This window comes from Lepidochelys olivacea (assembly GCF_965140295.1).
Source record: "Lepidochelys olivacea isolate rLepOli2 genome assembly, chromosome: 7".
Lineage (NCBI taxonomy): Eukaryota > Metazoa > Chordata > Testudines > Cheloniidae > Lepidochelys > Lepidochelys olivacea.
In genome coordinates this window covers 72,665,761-72,688,870 of record NC_140417.1, presented here as the reverse complement: position 1 = coordinate 72,688,870, position 23,110 = coordinate 72,665,761, and the positions used below count along the sequence as shown (strand labels likewise).

Below are 23,110 nucleotides of genomic sequence, written 5' to 3'. Positions count from 1 at the left end.
GACCCTGTAGCGGGGTGGTCACCCCACTCTGGCCCTGAAGGGTTTAAAGCAGCTGTGGGGAGGGCTGCAGCTGGGGAAAAGCTAGGCTGACTGGAGGAAGCAGCCACAGCTGGGGCCATGCCCCAATCAGGCCACAGTTGGCCCTTATAAGAAGGCTGTGGGCCAGAAGCTGGGAGGAGTCTACTCTCGCCCTGGAGTGGGAAGGGCTAGCTGCCAGGAAGCAAGGTACCTGAAACAGAGCAGTGCTGGGGAAGGGCAAAGGGAGCTGGAGAGCTCCAGCCTGGTAAACTCCCAGGCTGCAGGCCTTGGTAAAGGCCCAGAAAGGTACTGGGCTGTGGAGGGGCAGCCTGGGAATAGGCTGAGGCAGCTGGTCCTAACCCCTTGTCAATTGTGAGTGGCCATTACACTGCAGTCTGCCCCAGTGAGCGGTGGCTAGATGATGACTGGCAGTAGCCACTGAGGCAAGGTGGGTTTAGAGGGTTGGGGTTCCCCTGGGAGGGGAGACAGAGTGTGGGGGTACTGCTGGGGACAGGATCCTGAGGTAAAGGGCACTGGGGTTCGTGAGGGACACGGGGCCAGTGGCAGGCGAGTCACCAGCCTGCAGAGGGTACTCCGAAGGCTGAAAAGAGCTAATTCCCAGGACAACCAGCAGGAGGCGCTGCACCAGTGAGTCCTTGCCTCGCTACAGACTCTCAGTGAAGTTAAATGACATTGGGAAGAAAGTCTGAATTAAGAACCTGAGATAAGGCAGCATCCCAGAATAAGCAGAACCAAGTAAATGTAAATCTTTTCCAAATGCCTCATCTGATCCACTAAAGGCTTTTTCCGCAATCTATTTTGTACTGTGGATTGCAAAAGTTTTAAGTTTTGTCCAGAGCCAGTCTAAAAAAGAAATCTACCTAAGTTTGTTAACCCACTGCCCTGAGAATCCCAGAAATGATGAGGCAACAAGACTCACCCACAAAGTATTAAGGATACAATTTGTAAGAAAGATACCATGCAAAACGCAATATTTTGCATTTCAGAAATCTAAAATGAAATCATTTCTGGCTTATCTCTGATGTAAAGATTTTTTGCAGTTAAGCAGTTTCTCCAGGAGATTATTTGAATTTATTAGGAAATCCAGTGGACAGTTACTTATTTCCATATTTTTGGAGGAAGTAAACTATATTGGATGAATGCCCACAATTTCATAGAAGATGAATAATCAGACTAAATCTTATACAGAACAGAATCCCCTCTTCTTTTTTTGGTTACTTTTGCCTTGGATAGTGCTTTACTTTCATTATCTTAAAAAGTATCCCCCAATTAGGTTTTTCTCATCTTTTGTGATTTAAAAAAAAAATGGAAATAAATCCAGCTTCTCTGCAGTCTTCTTAACCTCTTTGATTTTACCACTTTACATTGTCATGGTCCCACAGACCCTTGCTTCTTACTTTTGATGCACTAAAAGAATTTCTTGTTTATCTTTATATCTCTAGGTATTTATTCAAATTTTTTCTTAATCGACATCTTCAATAAAGTTTGTTCCTTTTTTTTAGCTGATTATATGAACTTTGATTTCCTAACTCTTCCCTTCAGGCAATTTTAACTAACTTCCTCATTTTTAAAAAAGACCTGAAGCACCAGGTCTTGGTATATTCCCCTGAAAAGGTATCTAAATTAATTATAGATTCATAGATATTAAGGTCAGAAGGGACCATTATGATCATCTAGTCTGACCTCCTGCACAAGGCAAGCCACAGAATCTCACCCACCCACTTCTGCGATAAACCTCTTACCTATGTCTGAGCTACTGAAGTCCTCAAATCGTGGTTTAAAGACTTCAAGGTGTGGTTTAAAGACTTATATTGCAGTCAAGGTGTGGAAGTGGCATTTCTGGAAGCCACTAATAATTACTTACACTTACATATGTCCAAGGATCACAAAGTGATCTAAACTATCTACACGGAAATGTAACCATCTCTTCTGAAGTAAAACATTGCATCTGTTCAACAACAATTCTCCATAACAGCTTAGGGAATTGAGTATATAGCCTCCAGTTAAAACTACTGGGAGAATTTTGAGGAAGCAGAATAGCAGTACCCAAATTTAGAATTTAGCCAGGATACTATGGTTATTAAAAGTATCACCAGATCTTTGAAGACCACATGGTCAGGGCCTTGATTTTATTTAATCCAACAGATTTCAGCAGCACAGAGCTAATATCACCAACACCACTTTCTATAGCTCCTCACTAACTTCTTAGAGGTCTCCTATCTGAATTATTTACCAGGACTGTCCATGTTTAGATAATGAGATGTGGTTCAAAGAAATATGGCTATGCCCTAAGTGTTAAGGGGATAGCAGATGGTGTGTCAAAGAATTTGCCCATAGAGAAGATGTCACAGGCACAATCAACTTAACTACCTGCTGCAGAAATGTTGAACGTTAAGCATTAAAAGGTAGTGCAGTTTGGTGCATTTTCTCCTTGTATTTCCTGCTCAATTATTATATAAATCCTGATAACAGCCAAACCTACCCCAAATAGGATGCAACACACTGGAGCTAAGGAAATCTGCCTTTCTTACGTTGTACCTTATCTGTGGTTGCAGATCTCTTCTACTGAAGTGACTCCTTCCCTTTCTCCTGTCTCCCTCATGCCATCCTAGTGTGGTGGCCCCTGAGATGTGGGCATATCCATTGTAAAGACCCAGACTTGGAATGATTTTGTGCCTGCCTTTTATTTATTTATTGTATTTATTTATTTAGATTTAAAATGATTAAAAATACACTTATCCAAGGCTCTGGATACTTATCACAATTACTGATACAATACAGTGAAACTCCAGCAGCATTAAAATATTCATTCCAACAAGGAGTCAGACAGACACCTAAAAAACGTAGGGTTGAAGTTCAAATTATTATTGATTTGACTCTGAATTATCTACATTATCTATCTAATATTTGCCTGAACAAAATAAGCTATATATATATTTCTTAGCATTATACTTATTAATATCTGCATGTGATAGCTGGTGTCATTATAGATTAATTATACCTTTGGCTATTTCTCAAATGTCTTTTACAGTGAATCCTGCAATGTCCTTAGTTCTTGTCAGTGTTTGTTGGGAACTCTACTAAATATAAATGCAATTGGTCAGTCCTTGTGTAGTCTTATGGGCTTTGAGCTTGCTTATTAGAGTGATGAACTCTTAGTTTTGCTGTGAACACATGGACTTCCGAGAATCAATTTCTTGATGTTTATCCTGTTTACGCTGGTAGGCTACATTGTGATGTCAGCACCAAAATAGGAGACATAATGTGAAGAAAAGATCCAAAATGTGAGCAATTAAAATATATTAGAAAAGGGAAAAAATCGATTTCATATGATTAATTGGGAGAGTGAGGATGAGTCTCTAAATGTGGGATTATTTTCTGTTTCTTTAGATCTGATGATAAAGCTTTCTGTGGCTGACATTCTGTTATACACTTGAAATAATTAATTTAGTTTGTGAAAGTTAATAGAGAATTTTTTTAAAGATTTTTAAATTGTCACTGGCTCCAAGAGTAATATCAAAAACTGATAAAACCATAAATTAATTAAAACTTACTGTTCTATTTTCATTATTTATTCATTTTTATTTATTTCTGAAATAGAAACATCTGACTCTTTTTCTCTTTGATATTGCAATTTATTCTTAATTGATTAGAAGTTTCAGCAGGGAGTCTGAAACGACTGCTAAGCTGCCAACAGGTTCTGCTAGCTTAATTGCTTGCATACAGAGAGTACGCTGATTAGGCTGAATCACTGGTCAAGGGTCTGGAGTTAAAAGCAGAGAATGTCCTTGGCTCCTGAAATGCCATAGCTTTAGGCACTTGACTATATTTGTTTTTGCTATAATTTAATTGTAAATTGTGGCAGGAATGGTAAGCACACTTGTGCACTCTTATGCTCTCTCTCTCATATATATACACACACACACACATCTTTGATGTGCTCATTCTGGGCAGTAGAGAATTTAGCATTTCACCCTCTGTTAAAAATATCTACACTTTTTTTAACCTCCAGAAAACTTAGTTAAAGAAAACGGTTATGACTATATCCTTGCCAACTTACTTTGGAAACAAATGCCCTTTCTGTTTGTGGAGGTCAGGCCAGATGTTATCATTACTAAGGTACAACTTTCCTTTGCTGAATGGAAGTTGTGCCCGCTAAAGATGGCAGTTTTTGGCTCGGAGTGAATAACTCATGTTAATACATTTAATTGAAACAAAGTTGAATTGCCAAAGGCTGTAGTGCATTCTCTGAGTGATGAAGGGAAATAGTTATTTCCCATTGAATCACAGAACTATCAATTCTCCTGGCATCTTCTTAAGGAATCTTAATCTCAAGACTAAGGTTTTGAGCTTGAAGAATGTATCAGATACTCGGTCTGGTGCAAATCAGTAGAGCCCTACAAATCTGTGGATATTTGTTTTATATCCATGGATATCCGGAGACCATGTTTGTGGATTGCGGGTTGGATGCAGACACAAACTTTGTATCCGTGCAGGGCTCTACAAATCAGCCTAGCTCCACAGCTTCATCATCTGAGGGTCTGGCCCTAAACGTGTTGTATGGTGAAATTTCATTTTCTTTCAATCTAAAGCACAGATTGTGAAAAGCATAAATCTATCCCTATTTTCTAAAATCCCAGCTTGGTTGATAATTCTATGGCATCATCATGCACAGCCATTAGAGAATCCATTAGACTGCCAGGTTGGCAGAAATCAAGAGCATAAAAGAGATTTACCAGATGAAAATATTAGGTAAATAAAGGCAATATTATATTTAATTACCTTGACCATAAATTTTGTTTCTGTTGCAAAAATAAAACCATTTCAAATGCAAGCATGTATGGGAATCTGTTTTCTGATTTAGACCAGCCCTGATGACTGCAGAAGACAAAGGATGTGAGATTTGTATTCAAGTGGTGTCAGAGTTAATGGAGAAAATCTTCCTGAATATTCCTGCAGACTGGTTGAACAGATTCATAGGTACTGTACCATACATCATTTGTTAGAAGAACAATCAACTGCAACACAAAACCAGAAACACTAAACTGAAACAAAGTTATAGTTACTGCCCACACACACCAGAGGCCAGGACATTGATCTGGTTTGGTATGATCTTTCTGAGGTTTTATGTAACATTTAGCTTTAAAAGAATTGCATATGTTTTACTGTGGATTTGTCAGACATTTATACTTAATTCCAGACTAATAATGTTTGGGAATTAAGTTTATAAACATTGATCAGTTCAGAATCCTGAAGGCAAATATTGTAGTTGTCACAAAAGACAAATGTGAGAGATCTAGGAAGTTCAGAATAGAATTTAGGTAACAGGAGGTATTGTGAGATGATTATTTATAACTAGGACTATGTTTTAGTCATGGATATTTTTAGTAAAAGTCACGGACAGATCATGGGCAGCAAACAAAAATTCACGGCCTGTGACCGGTCTGTGACTTTTACTAAAAATACCAGTGAATAAAACTTGGCTGGGGGGGAGGACTGCCGGGGGCCCCGTGAGTGCTGAGGGAGGGCAGCCTGGTTGCTTGGGGGGAGCGAGCAGTACCGCACGGTCCAGGACCTGTGCTAGTGCTGGAGGGTTCCTGGCCAATGGGAGTTGCAAAGCCTGCGCTCTGGGCAGAGGCAGCCCACAGAGCTGCCTGCCCACACCTCTGTCTAGCAGCTGAGCAAGAGGGATATTGCTGCTTCCAGGAAGTCCCCCAGGTAAGCACCGCCCAGAGCCCACCTCACTCCGTCTAGTGCCCCAACCCCCTGCCCCCTCCCACACCCAAACACTGCTGCTGGGGCGGCGGGCATGGAGGCCCAAAACTGCCCCAGCAGCGGACAGTGCGTCTGGTGCAGGGGCTGCTTGAACTGCACCTAAGCTAGACGTGCTGGCTGCTGCAGAAGTCACAGACTATCACGGAATCCATGACTTCCATGACCTCCGTGACAAACTCACAGCCTTAATTATAACATTACATAGCTGAATACAGTTACGAGCTGAGAGAGAGAGAGAGAGAGAGAGTGTGTGTGTGTATGTACATTCGTGTATATATATATATGTATATAAATATTATATATATATATATATATATATAATATGGATTTTCATCTCAATTTTTAAAAATAACTGCCATAGTTTCAGAATGTATATAACTGCAAATGTTGTTGGTGTCTTGCTGAGAACTCCCGTGTTGCTGACACATCCTCAAAGTAGACCTCCTGCTTGGGAGCTGCTATAGGGTAAGTCACAGGAATTGTAGTTTAGCTTATGAATGACAGGCTCAGCAAATCAGAAGCTGTGCAAAACTCTTCTAGGAAAAGGTATACTTTTTTTAATTACTAAATTAATTATTCAGTGTTGTTGAAATGCTGAGCGGTTTTTCCTGTGTTTTATCTCTTCCAAGGAGGAGATCTAATCGGAGGATGTGACATTACAATGGCAGCTCTTTGGGGCTTGGGGGAAGAACTTAAGTGTAGATGTTAGCATGATAACAATGAAGCATAACTGTCTGGTTCACTGTCTTTTGCAGTGCCTCCCTCAGATACTACCTATGGCATGATAGTGGCAGACCTGTGCCACTCCCTACTAGCAGACACTGAAGCATCCTACCTGTTGGACATTAGGAGCCATTTTGTGCTGGATGAAAACAGCTATCCTTTGCAACAGGATTTCTTTCTGCTGGATTTCCATCCTGATCTCTGAAGCCTTGTCCTCCACAGTGACTGATTAACAGAGACCTTATGAACAAGCAGATTGGGGAAAAAAAGAGAGAGAGAGAAGAAAAATTAATTATCTCATGGAAGGAAGTTGTAAAAAAGCACAGTGAAAAAGGGCTTTATCTTTACTTTGTACCAAAAGCTAAAAGACTAAAAATGAAAATCCACCAATTATATATATTGCTTCTGTAGTATTTTATGAATTGTCATATAATAGTCATATAGGTTGTATATGCTGTACTTAAAGATTTTTCATATATCTTTATTTTAAAAATGATTTCACCAATGTTTTCTCCTCGTCTTCCTCTTTTCTCAGCCCCTTCAGAAAAGTCTTCTGATGTTGATAGACAGTGAAGTTTTATGAACATTGGTAGAGGAGAGGGAAGCCACTATTCTGTAGTATGGTCTTAGTTGTTAGAAACTCTGTTTTCGTTATTTCTTATGTCTTTGCTTTGGTTCCCCTCCTCTCTCCTTCAGATAGCAGAGTCTTCTTCATTTTCTCCTAACAATATAGTCTTGCCTCCCTCCCACCAGAACACTTCCTCATTCAAGAATCCCAGTTTCTGAGCCCACCATACAAATTGGGACTGGTCTTCACACACAAGTCACACTGGTTTAACTAAAACTGATATTAAAAACCTGTTGAGTTAAATTGCTGCAAACTCCTTTGTGGACCCTCTTAAATTAATTTAACCCTGGTATATATTGATTTATCTTAAGCTGTCAAGAAATTGATTGAAGCCAAATCAATATAAGCCAAATTTCTATCTCATTAACAGTGTCCATGCAGGGTTTTTCACCAATTTAAATGGATTTAAAAACACATCTTCAGTTACATTTTGGCTCACCTTTGCATGCAGACTGGGCCTAAAGCCAATGGGTAGCAAATATACAGAAATTATGAGTTGACTCCCATCTGGTCCACAGTTTCACTGCTGGAGGGGCTAATAGAGCCAGTCCGTGTGTGGATAGTTCTGTGTCTAGCCTTAACAATTTTCCCATGTTTAGTATTTAAGAGAAATCTTGTCTGAGCACAGGATTGGTACCGAACAACTCCTGAGTTGTAATTCTGGCTTTGTCATTTGCTATTTCTGTTTTCTTGGACCAGTCATTTAACCCTCTATCATATTTGTACCTCCTGCTCTAAAACGGGATGACCTCTCAGGAATGTCATGAGGATCAGTTAATGTTGGTAAACCACTGAGAGAGCAAAAAGTGCTCCCCAGCACTTTCCAATCTTATCCAAGTATAGACCTTTTCCATCTTTGTTTTGCTGTAGTCCTCTCCCCTCTATATCCAGCCCATTTTAGTTGTTTCTTATCTCATTGTGTTATTGTGTTCATACTGAGTTTGAAAACTTTAGCTTGCAAATAAACTATAAAGCATCTTATGATACAAAAGTAGGTTGAAATTCTAATAATTCCTTTCCTGAAGAACCTCTCATCTGGTGCTTGCAGACCTGCCCATCATAGTTTTAACTGCTAATTCAACATCTATAACCACAAATCAAATAAATTCCTTTACGCTCAACTATATATGCATGCCAGTTTATCGGTTATTTCATCTTACTTCCTGGATATGCATGAGGGTGGCTCTGCAGAGCAAAAACATATGTCTATCTCTTGGACAGTAACATGGTTTTAACAAACTAGGGAAAAAAGATTGTTATACTAAAACTGTAATATTTAATAAATGAAAATCAAGAGTTCTGGTAAACTTAAACAGATACACAAAACAACAATCTGCTTATTAAGCCATATTTCTTGGCAGAGCACGTCCCGTTGGTGCTCTGCATTGCTGCCTATACAGTTGCCTGTAATAACCTGGATCTGCTGACCTTCAGGGCATACTACAAGGTGTAACCATTGGCTTTTCTGTGAAGGGAGCAATGTAAAGGGAGCTAATGGGGTTGGGGGAGGAGTTCTGTTGTGAACTGAATTTTTAGGGAGCAGTTGAAGTGGTTAGCTGCTTGTTCCAGCTTTTATTATTTTATTTTATTAAGACCAAGGTGTGCAAAGTGCTAGATAGGCGCTTTTTTGAGTACTTTTTATACATCAAAATAAACTATGCTTTCCTCTTTGCTGATTTTTATTGCCAATACATGCTTGTCATATCTTGTTCTGGGTTAGTTTTTCATGGCAGGTAAACAATTGTCACCTTGTGCCACTGATAAAAAAACAAATTAGCATGTAAATGAAGATCATTCGTTAACATGTATCATCCTATGTTTCCTTAACAGTTAAGGAGGGAGTTGGTGAGCAGGAGGGATATTTTCTGCTCTCATTGTCTAAAGACCTCAGATGTAGGCTGGAGTGAGAAGTAAATGTTTGTATTATAACGTCTTTACTCTTAGACTTGGTCTGTACACAGTATTTTTACCCGTATAACTATTTCTGTCATGGGCCTGATTTTTTTACCAAGATAGCTACATCAGTACAAAATCTAGTACAAAATCTAGGGGACGCTTTTATCACTATAAAGATGACTTATACTGGATGTAGCTTATTCTCCTTCCCCTGTGGGACTAGGTATGCTGGTATAAATCCCCTTCTCATCAATGTAACTGGATGTAGGTTAGGCAGAGTCTTTTTGTGACCAAAAAGATTTTGCATCATATAAGACACTGGTTCTCAACTGGGGGTCTGTGGTCCCCTGGGGGTTCATGAGCAGGTTTCAGAGGGTCTGCCAATGACTGGACTTCACCCCAGGCAGTGGACCTCAGGCTCAGGCTTAAGCCCTGGGCAGTGGGGCTTGGGGAGGGAGCGTCACCTCCATCCCCTGACTCACCTGAGTGGGCCACCCAGCCTGTCTGGATTAGGGGGACATAACAAAAAAGTGCAGAGTCACTGCAGGAGAGAGCTCTCCCTGCTATCAGAAGGTGTTGCCTTATAGCCATTGACTCTGTGAGCAGGCAGCAGCTAGCCAAGAAGACACACCACTGCTCTTCCCTGCTACATCAGCTCTTCAGGGAGCAGGGCCAAATGGAAGGCAGAAATCTGGGGTGGGGAGAGCATGTGGCATGGGCCAGCTGCAGGTTTTTAATTGCAGTGTAGAAATACCCTTAGTCTCTAGCGTCTGCAAGCCTTCAAGGTCTTCAAGTCCATGGTCATGCCCTTTTTTCATCTTAAGTACTTCCTTGCCCATACTTCAGTGCATTGCCACTTGTCCTTTCGCTCTGTGACACAATTTTTTTTAGTAATTCCCAAATCAAGGAGATTCTGGGATTTATAGTCCAAGGACCATTGGAGTTGTAGGGCCTCAGAGCAAGCAAGGCCTGCTGGAAAAGGAAATGGAAGAAAGGCAAGCCACTTTTCTCAGGATGAGGAGAGATCTGGGGAGAGTCAGAGCTGCTGGCAGGTATCTCCAGTGATTGGTGTGTTCAAGAACTGTGGTGGGGCTTCTGCTGAGAAGGAGTTGGAGAAAGCCCAGGAAAGGCTGTGCTGAAGACACGTGTGGAAAGGCTGAGTTGGAGGCCCAAGAAGCAAGTAAGCACAGGAAGTAACATGGAGGGGAGAGTGAAATGAACATTTTGAGGCTGACGAGGACATTTGCTTCAGAGCTTAGGGCCTCAAGGCTGGAGACTATGGTAGAAGAGAGAGGATGGGTTCCCCACATCTTAGTAGTCCACCTTGAAGTGTTGTGCTGAGACTCCTCCAAACAAAGAGGCAAGGACTGTTTGTGCCAGCAAGAAGGATGAACTCCTGATACAACAGAAGAAGTTTGTGCTCTCAGATTTGGAGAGTCCTGTAGCCCAGGAAGGTGTTTGTGGAACCTTCCCTGAATGGTGGCAGTTTGGACTTATATTCTAAACTTTTGTTTATCCCAGAAGAGGAGGACATTTTAGTTTAGTTTTGAAGGCTACAAGCAGAATGAAACAGAGGCATAGAAGGGGAAAATGAGGCAGTGATGGCCATACCATGACATGTATATTAGTAAGGGCTGGTAGTTTCTTCTCAAGTGTAAGGTGAATCTGGCAATGTTGGGAGTGGGAGAAGCTACAACACAAAAATATAATTTGACTTGTTCTCTCTCTCTGTCTTTGCAGGTCTTATCTCATTTATCATCAATCTCCCTCCTGGTAAGCATGACTCCACTGAGCTCCCATGGACTGTTGTGGAATTGGTTGGACCTTTTAAACCTCTCAACACTGTTTCCAGGAAAAATTAATTTCCTAATGAGTCAAACTGTCAGCTGCAATAGAGAAAATGTTTATAATCTAGTGATACAATTGAGCTGAGACGATACTGAACAGACACAATTTTCTTTGCTGTCTGATGTAAATAGTTGCTTACAAATGAGAAGCACACTGTTCTTCAAGTATCTGTCGCTTGGACCTTGAGCATGCAACGCTAGAGGGTTTTTTATTTAATACAAGTATCTGTAGGGGCCACATGTATGCCCTGTACCTCCTCTTGCTCCCATATGAGAGCAGAAAGGGCAGCAAGAGTCCAACCCCCTAGGTCTTAACTTAGGCTAAACCTTTTTAAAATCTTCCATATTCTTCAGTTCCACTTCTGATTATTATATCTGACTACATGAACTGATCCAAACTGTCTGTCTGGCCCAAACTCTGCGGATCAGACGCTTCTTGCAACCACACCCCTGTACAGGATTCCTTATCCTGCTAGACTCAAAGGTTTCAAGCCTTGTCCATCCTGTGATGGATTAATTCCCCTGAAGATGGACACAGCAGGTGTCTCTTTTGCCTTGGGGGACTCATGTATTCTGAGTAGATGCTGTTTGCGTGTCCTTCTCTGCTGGAACATGGAAGCTCTGGGACGAGGCTAAAACTCCATTTTCTGGAAAAATCCTTGAAAGTCTCATCAGACCCTAATTAAACGAGCTTCAGAATCCTATTAGTGGATAAGATCTCTTAATCCAGCAGGCAACACCTAAGACAGCACCTAGGAAAGATTTGGTACTGACTGCAGCACCAAGCTGGTCCTGACTGCAGCATTGACACCTCCAATATTGAAGCTAGGCACTGAGGCTGCTCTAAATATCAAGAAGTCTGAGAAAGGGGCTCAGTGTCATCCCATAAATTCAAACACAGCAAAGCCTCTGGAAAGGACTCTGCGAAGCCTAATGTGGTGTCAAGGACTGGGGAGAAGGAGGAGTTTGTGACACAGCAGTCTCTGCTGGCACCATTCCTGGCTCCAGTGATGCACCCCTCAGTGTCTACCCCAGCCTCGGTGGAGGGGAGTAGGCCTGAATATGAGTCACCATTGGTACCAAGATACCTAGTGGCACTGGTACAGACTTCAGCACCAAGAGTGCCTTATGTGTTGACACCACCTGAGAAGAGGTTTGCTCCTCACTGTCACCGGAGCATACATTTTCCCCATCATCAAATAGAGAATCCTGTCCCCCAAGATCTGTGATCGCACGACCAAGACCAACTTCATCTCTACCATCCTGTCAAGACTGGCACCAGACTGGCCAACCCTCATTAAATCAAATTGTACTCCTATAGCGTGTCACCGTGGCCCTATTGGGTAGTGAAGGTCCACCAACACAGGCATCAAGAAGCTGGTCTCCATTGCCGTCAATGCCCCACTGAAGGCTCTCTCCTCTTTGTCACTGGATGAGGCAGTATACTTTGCACCGATATTAGCACTGGATGACTTTTAAAGTATTCCAAGAGCTCTTTGTGATGATAAGATTAACTCAGGACTGAGATGTTTGTCATACTGAAGAAATCCCACAAGCCGTTCAACATCCTGTCAACTTCTGGTGTAGCCAGGATTGCCCTCCCCATTGATGAGACTCCTTGACCCAGTCAAAGCTCTGTGACAAACGCCAGTCACAGTAACACCAACAGCAAAGCAAGTGGAAAAAGAAGCACCAGGTTCCCTCTATGGGGTTTGAGTACTTCTGCACTTAACCCAACCCAGGCTCCTTGGTCATGTCTGCCATACAAGAGAAGTCGACTTTGAACAAAAGAACAGCCAAGGACTCTAAAAGACTTGGAAGGAAGGGTTGCATTCTGCTTTACTGCAACAGCATTTGGCGAACCGCCAGGTTGTGCTGTCCAACTACGATGTTCACCCTGTCCCATGTGAGACACCTTTCCTCATGACAGCAGAGAGAAGCTTAAGGGTATAATTAAGGATGGTCAGTGGATGGCCAAAATAGACTTGCTGGTGGTGATTGATGCCTCAGACATTGCAGAGAGGTTATGACCACCACAGTGACCATGCATAGAGCATTGTAGCTGCAAGCATTAGGCATACTGAGAGAGGTACAGGCCACAATTGAGGATTTGTTCTTTGAAGTCTCAGAGCTCTATAGTGTGAAAGGAAAGATGGCACACTGCACTCACTGAAGGACTCTGATCACATTTCCTGTTCCATACCACAAGTTGTCCCGTCTTCAGCAATACCTGTGAGAATTCACAACATCCTACCATAGAATATCTCACCAAGAAGAGCTCAAGTCACAGCAGAGGGCAGCAGCCTTCCTCTTACTGTGGAACACACCGTGCTCCTTCAACATGGCAGCAGATTTTACAAGACCATCAAGAGCTACATCAGACCCAATCTACAGAGCATAATGTTCAGAAGCTACCTTTTCCCATTCCATTATGTGACATCTGCCATTACATCAGACAGGTGGATACTAGAGATTATTGCCCAAGGCTACCTCATCCCTCTTTAGGGAATCTTCTTACAAGAGCCTGCTACAAACAGAATTGTTCTTGTTACTTTGTTTAGAAGCCATTGAGGAGTTCCCAGTAGAGTTGAGGAAAAGAGGCTTCCATTCCCAGGATTTTTTTCCTCATTCCAGAGAAGAAAGTGTGTCTTCTTTCTATCCTAGGCCTGATCATTCTCAATAAATATATATGCCATCTCAGGTTCAGGATAACAACACTTGCTTCCATCATTCCATGTCTCCAAGCTCAAGACAGGTTTGTGGCGCTGGCTCTTGACTTTCAGGATGCATACTTCCACATAGCCATCCACCTGGCCCACAGGAAGTACCTAAAATTCACAGTGTGGCCCAACCACTATAGAGCTCTATCATTCAGACTTTCAGCAGTATTCAGTGTATTCATGAAATGATGGCAATAGTGTCAATGTGTTTAAGAAGACAGGGAATCCACATCTACCCATACCTGGACACACCTGGCTGATTAGGGAGGGTCCCAACAGGAGACTGCAAGAGCCTTGCAATACATCCTTTCCCTGTTTTCTCGATTAGGACTCCTGGTGTACTATGAGAAGGGGTGCCATTCTTGGTCCCTTCCCTGATGATAACTCTTACCATGAACGTTTGAAGGACAGATTGGGGTGCCCACCTGAACTATCAACAGATGCAAAGACATGTCTCAGGACAACCTGGAACCTCAAATGACAGTCTTAGCTCCAGGATGTTCATACTGGGCTGCATAATATTCCTGCCAGTTCTATGTAACTTCACGGTGCAAATCCTGATGGACACGCATCTGCAATGCGCTCTGTAAACAAGCAAGGAGCTGCTCAATCATCCCTTCTTTGCCATCAAGCTGTAGATATGCGGTTATCAACCGGGGGTAGCTCCACTAGCTCTACATGTTCCATGGTTACCAACAACCTAGCAAACTTCTTGAGTAGACAATGATGACCAACCACAAGTGTCACTGCAGAAATCGATCTTCGACCCAATATTCTGTCATTGGGGACCTCCATCATAGACTTATTTATCACAGAGGTCAACACCAAGTGTGTTTGTACTTCTGCTCCAGAGGACACATGAGCCTGGGCTCCCTATCAGACATCCTTCTCCTTCGATAATCTCAAGGATCCCTTTCCCTCCAAGTCCCCAGATCCCCAGGATAATATCCAAGATCAGACAAGACAAGGCCTTAGTCATCATGATAGTCCCATACTGGCCAAGTCAGTTTTGGCTTGTTAGAGTGTTATAGATATGCAGGTGGCCTTCCACTCATCTCTAACCTTGTCCAGACATAATTTCTCAGAATCAAGATAAGATACCACACCTAGGCCTACAGTCGTTGTACCTGATGTCAGCTGGTTCAGCTCCCTACAGGTTAAGGAGATTCTTACACAAATCAGGAGTTCTTCCACCGGGAAGATTAGTTCTCAAAATGGAAGGGAGTCTCCATATGGTCAACTCAAATAAGGTTGACCCAATGGAGGCTCTGATACTGAAGATCCAGGAGTACATCCTGCTCCTTAAACGCACAGGGTTAGCACAACTGTCTCAAGGTTCACTTTGCTGCATATCTGCATGTCACACTCTGGTACAGTCATACTCAGTATTCTCATGCCCTATGTTATCAAAATTCCTCAAGGGCCTTCTTCACGCTTGCCCTCCAGTCAGAGACCCAACTCCCACATGGGACCTGAACATCGTCCTCCTGAAGCGTAAGGAGACACTGTTTTATCCACTGTCAGAGCGCTTAATACACCACCTTTCCATCAAAATGGTCTTTCTCATGGCCATTACCTCAGCATGGAGAGTGAGTTTGAACTCCAAGCCTTTATGACTGGACCACCTTTACATATCCTTCCATAGGGACAAGGTGTAATCACACTCCAAGTTCATTTCTAAGGTAGTCTCAGAATTCCACTTAAACCAATCAGTTACTTTAGCAGTCTTTTCCCTGAAGCCACACTCAACGTTAGGAGAGCAAAAACTGCATATTTTGGACATCGCCAGAGCTTTGCCCTTATTACCTCATGTGACATATGGTCAGAAAATGTTAAACAGCCTGCAAAATAAATAACCCACAAAAGACATGTGAGGAGATAATGTTTGTGTTTTTGTGTATTTACATATATATGAGTAGGGTCAAGGATGTAATCAACAGTCCCTGTCTATGCTGTATTCTGATAGTTCAGAGATCAAAAGAACATCCTAGCATTTAAATGAATTGTAAACATGGGATATCTTTGTATTCATCTCTCTTTGAAATGTACTGTGAATGGTGGAGGAACAAGCAAATTGCCTCATGTTAATTCATATAGCTAAGTACCAGTGATGGACCTCTTTCAAAGTCATCCTAATTACCTTTTGTTCCCTGAGGAAGTCCCAACTTGTCAAAGAGGCCAATGAAATTGTATAAAAGATCCTTGGGTCCTGATTCTGTCATCTCACATCTGCTTAAGCTTCATCAGAGAAGTTTGAGTCGCAAGATTCTTCATATTTGACTTAGGTATCTGGATGGAGGCCTGAGGCTGGATCATTTTAAGGGAACTGTGTTTGGACTTCTGAGTAACCAGTAAGGTAATTAAGATGCTTTCAGGCTGTCTCCCCACTTCCTTGTGTACATTGAGAGGCCAAAGTTTCTCATTGTAGCAACTCTCTAAGTGGATCACACTCTGTGTTTCCACCTGCTGTCAAATAGCTGGTGAGCCTCTTCCTCTGAATGTCAAGGCCCTCTCAACAGGGACAGGAGCTGCATTCTCTCCTGCTTCAGAAACATGCCAGTCTCTGAGATCTGCAGGGCAGCTACATGAAGCATGACCTTTGGTAAACATTATGCACTTGACATGGCAGCAAGATCAAATGCCAAATTAGGCAGTGTAGTACTTCAGTCACTGTTTGTTTGATACAGGTGAAACTCCTCATGCCTGCCATCCAAAGAAGATACTGTTTGCTGGTCCCCTACAGTGCGATCTACACTGACATATATACTCAAAGAAGAACAAATAATTAGTGTGGCTCTTTGAGGTGCTGTAGTCAGTGTTGACTCCATGATCCACCTTCTGTCCCTGTTTTTGGAGACCTCAGCAACATGGGCTTTGAACTGCAAGGAACCTGAGGGAGGGTCGTGGCTGCCCCATCCTTTGTGCTCTCGCATGGAGGAGGCAGAGAGTGGATGTGCAGCCCCAAACGACACTACTATTAAAGAACCTCCAGCCTTGCACTCATGAGGTGCATGTACACTTACAGTGGTATCCACACCTATTACATCTCAAAGAACCACACTCTCTGTAAGGTAAGTAACACTCAAGTGTTACGCTTAAGGCAATGGAGTTAATCCACATTTACACTGCTATGAAATCAGACTCAGGCACTCGTAGAACAATAAGTTTTAGACTACGCCGGGAGAATAGGATTTGCCTGTCTGCAAAGCCTCACATGGAATTCTTTTCAGACATCTTTTGCTGCTGTTTTCTTTTGCTGTATTAAATTTGAAGTACTTTCTGTCTCAATCTCTTCTGTTCATAAAGCCTGAATATGGATCTATTAGGACCTTAGCAAACTTCAGAAGGAACAGACACTGCACTGAGATGAGAATATAATGTTGTGTACAGGAACTGGTCATCAGAGACAAGTGAAACAGCACTATTCTAAGCTTTGCATACACAATCACCATAACTCACTGTTACAAAAGAAACAGTTGCTGAGAAATGACTGTGTTGTGTTTTCAGCTCTGGCCTATGGGGCACTCATAGGTACACATCTGACTCTAAAAACTCTCAACTGTCCTTTCCCTCAGAACCTATGCTTCTTGGCTATGCTTCTTGGCAATGCTTCACATTGCAAGGTGAATGTTGCAGAGGGCCTTACCCAATCTGGCTTTGAGCCCTGCCACTGCCTCAGTTTCTTCCCCTTGAGCTCCTCAGTTACTGCACTTAGGCTCTCATTTGTCAAACAGTACCCCTTGTGGTCTGGTTTATTAACACATCACAGTTCAATGTAAATTTAAATAAAAAACAGACTTTTTTCAGCACAACAGTTCTTAAAGCCCCTTGCTGGAGTCAATGGTTCCTGAGCCCTGCTCTACACTAGGAGTTGAAGTCAAATTTAGCAGCGTTAAATCGATTTAACCCTGCACCCGTCCACATGACGAAGCCCCTTTTTTCGACTTAAAGGGCTCTTAAAATCAATTTCCTTACTCCACCCCCGACAAGGGGATTAGCGCTGAAATTGGCCTTGCTGGGTCGAATTTGGGGTACTGTGGACACAATTAGACGGTATTGGCCTCCGTGAGCTATTCCAGAGTGCTCCATTGTGACCGCTCTGGACAGCACTCTCAACTCAGATGCACTGGCCAGGTAGACAGGAAAAGGCCTGCAAACTTTTGAATTTCAATTTCCTGTTTGGCCAGCGTGGCAAGCTGCAGGTGACCATGCAGAGGTAATCAGCAGAGGTGACCATGATGCAGTCACAGAATCGCAAAAGAGCTCCAGCATGGACTGAATGGGAGGTCTGGGATCTGATCGCTGTATGGGGAGAGGAATCCGTGCTATCAGAACTCTGTTCCAGTTTTCGAAATGCCAAAACATTTGTCAAAATCTCCCAGGACATGAAGGACAGAGGCCATAACAGGGACCCGAAGCAGTGCCGTGTGAAACTTAAGGAGCTGAGGCAAGCCTACCAGAGAGGTGAACTGCCACTCCAGGTCAGAGCCCAAAACATGCCACTTCTATGATGAGCTGCATGCCATTTTAGGGGGTTCAGCCACCACTACCCCAGCCTTGTTGTTTGACTCCTTCAATGGAGATGGAGGCAACACGGAAGCAGGTTTTGGGGACGAGGAAGATAGCTCACAGCAAGCAAGCAGAGAAACCGGTTTTCCCGACAGTCAGGAACTGTTTCTCACCCTGGACCTGGAGCCAGTACCCCCTGAACCCACCCAAGGCTGCCTCCCGGACCCGCCAGGCAGAGAAGGGACCTCTGGTGGGTGTACCTTTTTAAAATACTATACATGGTTTAAAAGCAAGCATGTTTAATGATTAATTTGCCCTGGCATTTGCAGCTCTCCTGGATGTACTCCCAAAGCCTTTGCAAAAGGTTTCTGGGGAGGGCAGCCTTATTCCATCCACCATGGTAGGACACTTTACCAGTCCAGGCCAGTAGCACGTACTCGGGAATCACTGTAGAACAAAACATTGCAGTGTATGTTTGCTGGCGTTCAAACAACATCCGTTCTTTATCTCTCTGTGTTATCCTCAGCAGAGTGATATCATTCATGGTCACCTGGTTGAAATAGGGTGCTTTTCTTAAGGGGGCATTCAGAGGTGCCTGTTCCTGCTGGGCTGTTTGCCTGTAGCTTAACAGAAATGTTCCCCGCTGCTAGCCACGGGATGGGGGGAGGGGGTAGCTACGTGCTGGGGGAGGCAAAATGCAACCTTGGAATGAAAGCACATGTGCTATGTATGTAATGTTAACAGCAAGGTTTACTGTGAAAGAGAGTACCCATTGTTCTATAAAATGTGTCTTTTTAAATACCACTGTCCCTTTTTTTCTCCACCAGCTGCATGTGTTTCAAGAATCACAGGATCTTCTCCTTCCCAGAGACTAGCGAAGATCAGAAGGCGAAAAAAATGCACTTGCAATGAAATGTTCTCTGAGCTCATGCTGTCCTCCCACACTGACAGAGCACAGATGAATGCGTGGAGGCAGACAATGTCAGAGTGCAGGAAAGCACAAAATGACCGGGAGGAGAGGTGGCAGGCTGAAGAGAGTAAGTGGCGGGCTGAAGAGAGGGCTGAAGCTGAAAGGTGGTGGCAGCGTGATGAGAGGAGGCAGGACTCAATGCTGAGGCTGTTGGAGGATCAAAGTAATATGCTGCAGCGTATGGTTGAGCTGCAGGAAGGGTAGCAGGAGCACAGACCAACAGCCCTCCTCCCCAAGTTCCATAGCCTCCTTACCCAGATGCCCAAGAATGCGGTGGGGGGGGGGCCTCCGGCCACCAGCCACTCCACCCCAGAGGATTGCCCAAGCAACAGAAGACTGGCATTCAATAAGTTTTAAACTTTTAAAGTGCTGTGTGGCCTTGTCCTTCCCTCCTCCATCACCCCTCCTGGTGCTTCTCTCATCCACCACCTCTCCTGGGCTACCTTGGTAGTTATCCCCCTATTTGTGTGATAAATTAATAAAGAATGCATGAATGTGAAGCAACAATGACTTTATTGCCTCTGCAAGTGGTGATCAAAGGGAGGAGGGGAGGGTGGTTAACTTAGAGGGAAGCAGAGTGAACCAAGGGGCAGGGGGTTTCATCAAGGAGAAACAAACAGAACTTTCACACCGTAGCCTGGCCAGTCATGAAACTGGTTTTCAAAGCCTCTCTGATGCGCACTGTGCCCTCCTGTGCTCTTCTAACTGCTCTGGTGTCTGGCTGTGCGTAACCAGCAGCCAGGTGATTTGCCTCAACCTCCCACCCTGCCATAAACATTTCCCCCTTACTCTCACAGATATTGTGGAGCACACAGCAAACAGTAATAACAGTGGGAATATTGGTTTCACTGAGGTCTAACCGAGTCAGTAAACTGCACCAGTGCGCTTTTAAACGTCCAAATGCACATCCTACCACCATTCTGCACTTGCTCAGCCTATAGTTGAACAGCTCCTGACTACTGTCCAGGCTGCCTGTGTATAGCTTCATGAGCCATGGCATTAAGGGGTAGGCTGGGTCCCCAAGGATAACTATAGGCATTTCAACATCCCCAAAGGTTATTTTCTGGTCTGGGAATAAAGTCCCTTCCTGCAGCTTTTGAAACAGACCAGAGTTCCTGAAGATGCAAGCATCATGTACCTTTCCTGGCCATCCTACGTTGATGTTGGTGAAACATCCCTTGTGATCCACCAGTGCTTGCAGCACTATTGAAAAGTAGCCCTTGTGGTTTATGTACTCGCCGGCTTGGTGCTCTGGTGCCAAGATAGGGATGTGGGTTCCGTCTATGGCCCCACCACAGTTAGGGAATCCCATTGCAGCAAAGCCATCCACTATGATCTGCACATTTCCAGGGTCACTACCCTTGATATCAGCAGATCTTTGATTGTGTTGGCTACTTGCATCACAGCAGCCCCCACAGTAGATTTGCCCACTCCAAATTGATTCCTGACTGACCGGTAGATGTCTGGCGTTGCAAGCTTCCACTGAGCTATTGCCACTCACTTCTCAACTGTGAGAGCTGCTCTCATCTTGGTATTCTTGCGCCTCAGGGCAGGGGAAAGCAAGTCACAAAGTTCCATGAAAGTGCCCTTACGCATGTGAAAGTTTCGCAGCCACTGGGAATCGTCCCAGACCCGCAACACTATGCGGTCCCACCAGTATGTGCTTGTTTCCCAAGCCCAGAATCGGCATTCCACCACATGAACCTGCCCCATTAGCACCATGACGCCCACATTGCCAGGGCCCGTGCTTTGAGAGAAGTCTGTGTCCATGTCCTCATCACTCTCGTCACCATGCTGACGTCGCCTACTCCCCCGGTTTCGCTTTGCCAGGTTCTGGTGCTGCGTATACTGCTGGATAATGCGTGTGGTGTTTAATGTGCTCCTAATTGCCAAAGTGATCTGAGCGGGCTTCATGCTTGCTGTGGTATGGTGTCTGCACAGAGAAAAGGCGCGGAACGATAGTCTGCCATTGCCTTGACAGAGGGAGGGGCGACTGACGACATGGCTTACAGGGAATTAAAATCAACAAAGGGGGTGGCTTTGCAAGAAACTGAATGGCCCCCTCAAGGATAGAACTCAAACCTCAAGGATAGAACTCAAAACTGGGTTTAGCAGGCCATTGATTTCACGGAGGGAGGGAGGAGAAAATGAATACAAAACAAATCTGGTCTATTTCTTGTTTTGATCCACTTCATCTATCTTTATACATCTTGCTGGCAGCAGACTGTGCAGTACGACCGCTAGCCATCGTCATCTCCTGGGTGCTCGGCAGAAGACGGTGTAGTATGACTACTGGCCATTGTCTTCTGCTGGCTGCTGATTAAAAGACAGCACACTGCCGGTAGGACTGAATTGCCACGAGACGAAACAAGGGAAATGACCTGGCTGAGTCACTCCCATGTTTGCCCAGGCACCCGATTAAAAGAGCACCCAGGACTACGTCGATGATGGCTACCAGTCATACTGCACTGTCTGCTGCCAAAAGGCAATTAACTGCTGTTGTGTAGCAATGCGGTACCGCGTCTGCCAGCACCCAGGAGACATACGGTGATGGTTAGCTGAGCGGGCTCCATGCTTGCCATGGTATGGCGTCTGCACAGGTAAGTCAAGAAAAAAGGCACAAAACGATTGTCTGCCCTTGCTTTCATGGAAGGAGGGAGGGAAGGGGGGCCTGATGATATGTACCCAGAACCACCCGCGACAATGTTTTAGCCCCATCAGGCACTGGGATTTTTACCCAGAATTCAAATGGGCGGCGGAGACTGCGGGAACTGTGGGATAGTTACCCAAAGTGCAACGCTCCGGAAGTCAATGGTTGCCTCGGTACTGTGGACACACTCCACCGACTACATGCACTTAGAGCATTTGTGTGGGGACACACACACAATTGACTGTATAAAAACGCTTTCTACAAAACCGACTTCTATAAATTTGACCTAATTTCATAGTGTAGACATACCCTAAGACTTTTCTCCCTGTCCCTCAAAGCAAGAAGCTCCAGCCAGGCCTTTCCATCTGGTTGATGTGGAAAGACCCATCCCAGGGCCTTCCTAGCTCTGGGTCTCCTGCAGGAGCCTTCCTGCTCCTTGCAGGTCTCTTGTCCACTGGTTGATAAGGCCCCTCTTATGAGAAGCATCACCTTTTATCTGAGGATCAGGTGACCTCCAAGCAAACATCTAATGCCTAGCTTCAAAAAATCCATCATCTGGGAAGGCAGTTTAGACCTGGTATGGATGAGTGTAAGCACCAAATCCCTTAAAGGGCTATCTCATCCTATGACATATGTCATTTACATTGTGGAGCTGTGTTGACATGGCTAGAGAATGACTCAGAGAAGTACACATCTCTACATGCTAACTGCAGAACAACTGTTGAATAAGCAATTCTCATTTGTGGGGATAGTGATAGGAAATACTGTGAAAGATGCTGCATCTTATACAAACTTACAGCTTCTGTTTCTTCTTTTCTATCTACTTTTAGGATCTGGATTAATTGAATCCAGGAATTGAATGATTGCTTACATTCAACTGTGAATATTTGTGCTTTCCATATTTAGGAAGTGAGGAGATGCCAGCTAGGAAAGTGATTGAGGACCGGTAAGTATTACAGTTCATTCTTCATCTTCATAGACCTCTCTCAAGGACAATAAAAGACCCATGGGCTAAACATCAGCTGGTGTGACTTGCCATTGCACCACTGACTTCAAGTCAATGGAGTTATGGCATTTTACATGAGCTAAGGATCTGCCCCCAGTTCTGTCATGTGTCTTTTTTGTGGTTTTGTATTAGAGCAACAGCATTCTCTAGTGAGGAATCAGATGTGACCTTTCCAACTTCTGTTAGTCAGATTAGCCTTGAACAGCAATTCCAACACCCATGACAACAGCCCAGGTGCAAGGTTATTGATGAGTATCCTTTAATCCCCTCAGATCCATTTCTCCATCACTTCATTTAGAATCGATGAATAGCAAACCTTCCGTTGTCACAGTACTTGTCATTCTGTA

The 23,110-nt window shown here is 43.8% G+C and overlaps 1 protein-coding gene across 2 annotated transcripts in view; it reads left to right on the top strand.

Moving 5' to 3' along the window:
* Positions 1 to 8,841, top strand: part of SHLD2 (shieldin complex subunit 2) — a 33,560-nt gene extending 24,719 nt beyond the window's left edge. For both annotated transcript variants that reach the window (XM_084633601.1, XM_084633600.1), the window contains exons 7-8: positions 4,904 to 5,019; positions 6,570 to 8,841. In XM_084633601.1, coding sequence (XP_084489727.1) covers positions 4,904 to 5,019; positions 6,570 to 6,742 — 289 coding nt within the window. In that variant the 3' untranslated portion in view covers positions 6,743 to 8,841. The remainder of the gene's footprint in view (positions 1 to 4,903; positions 5,020 to 6,569) is intronic.
* The last annotated feature ends 14,269 nt before the right edge of the window (positions 8,842 to 23,110 follow it).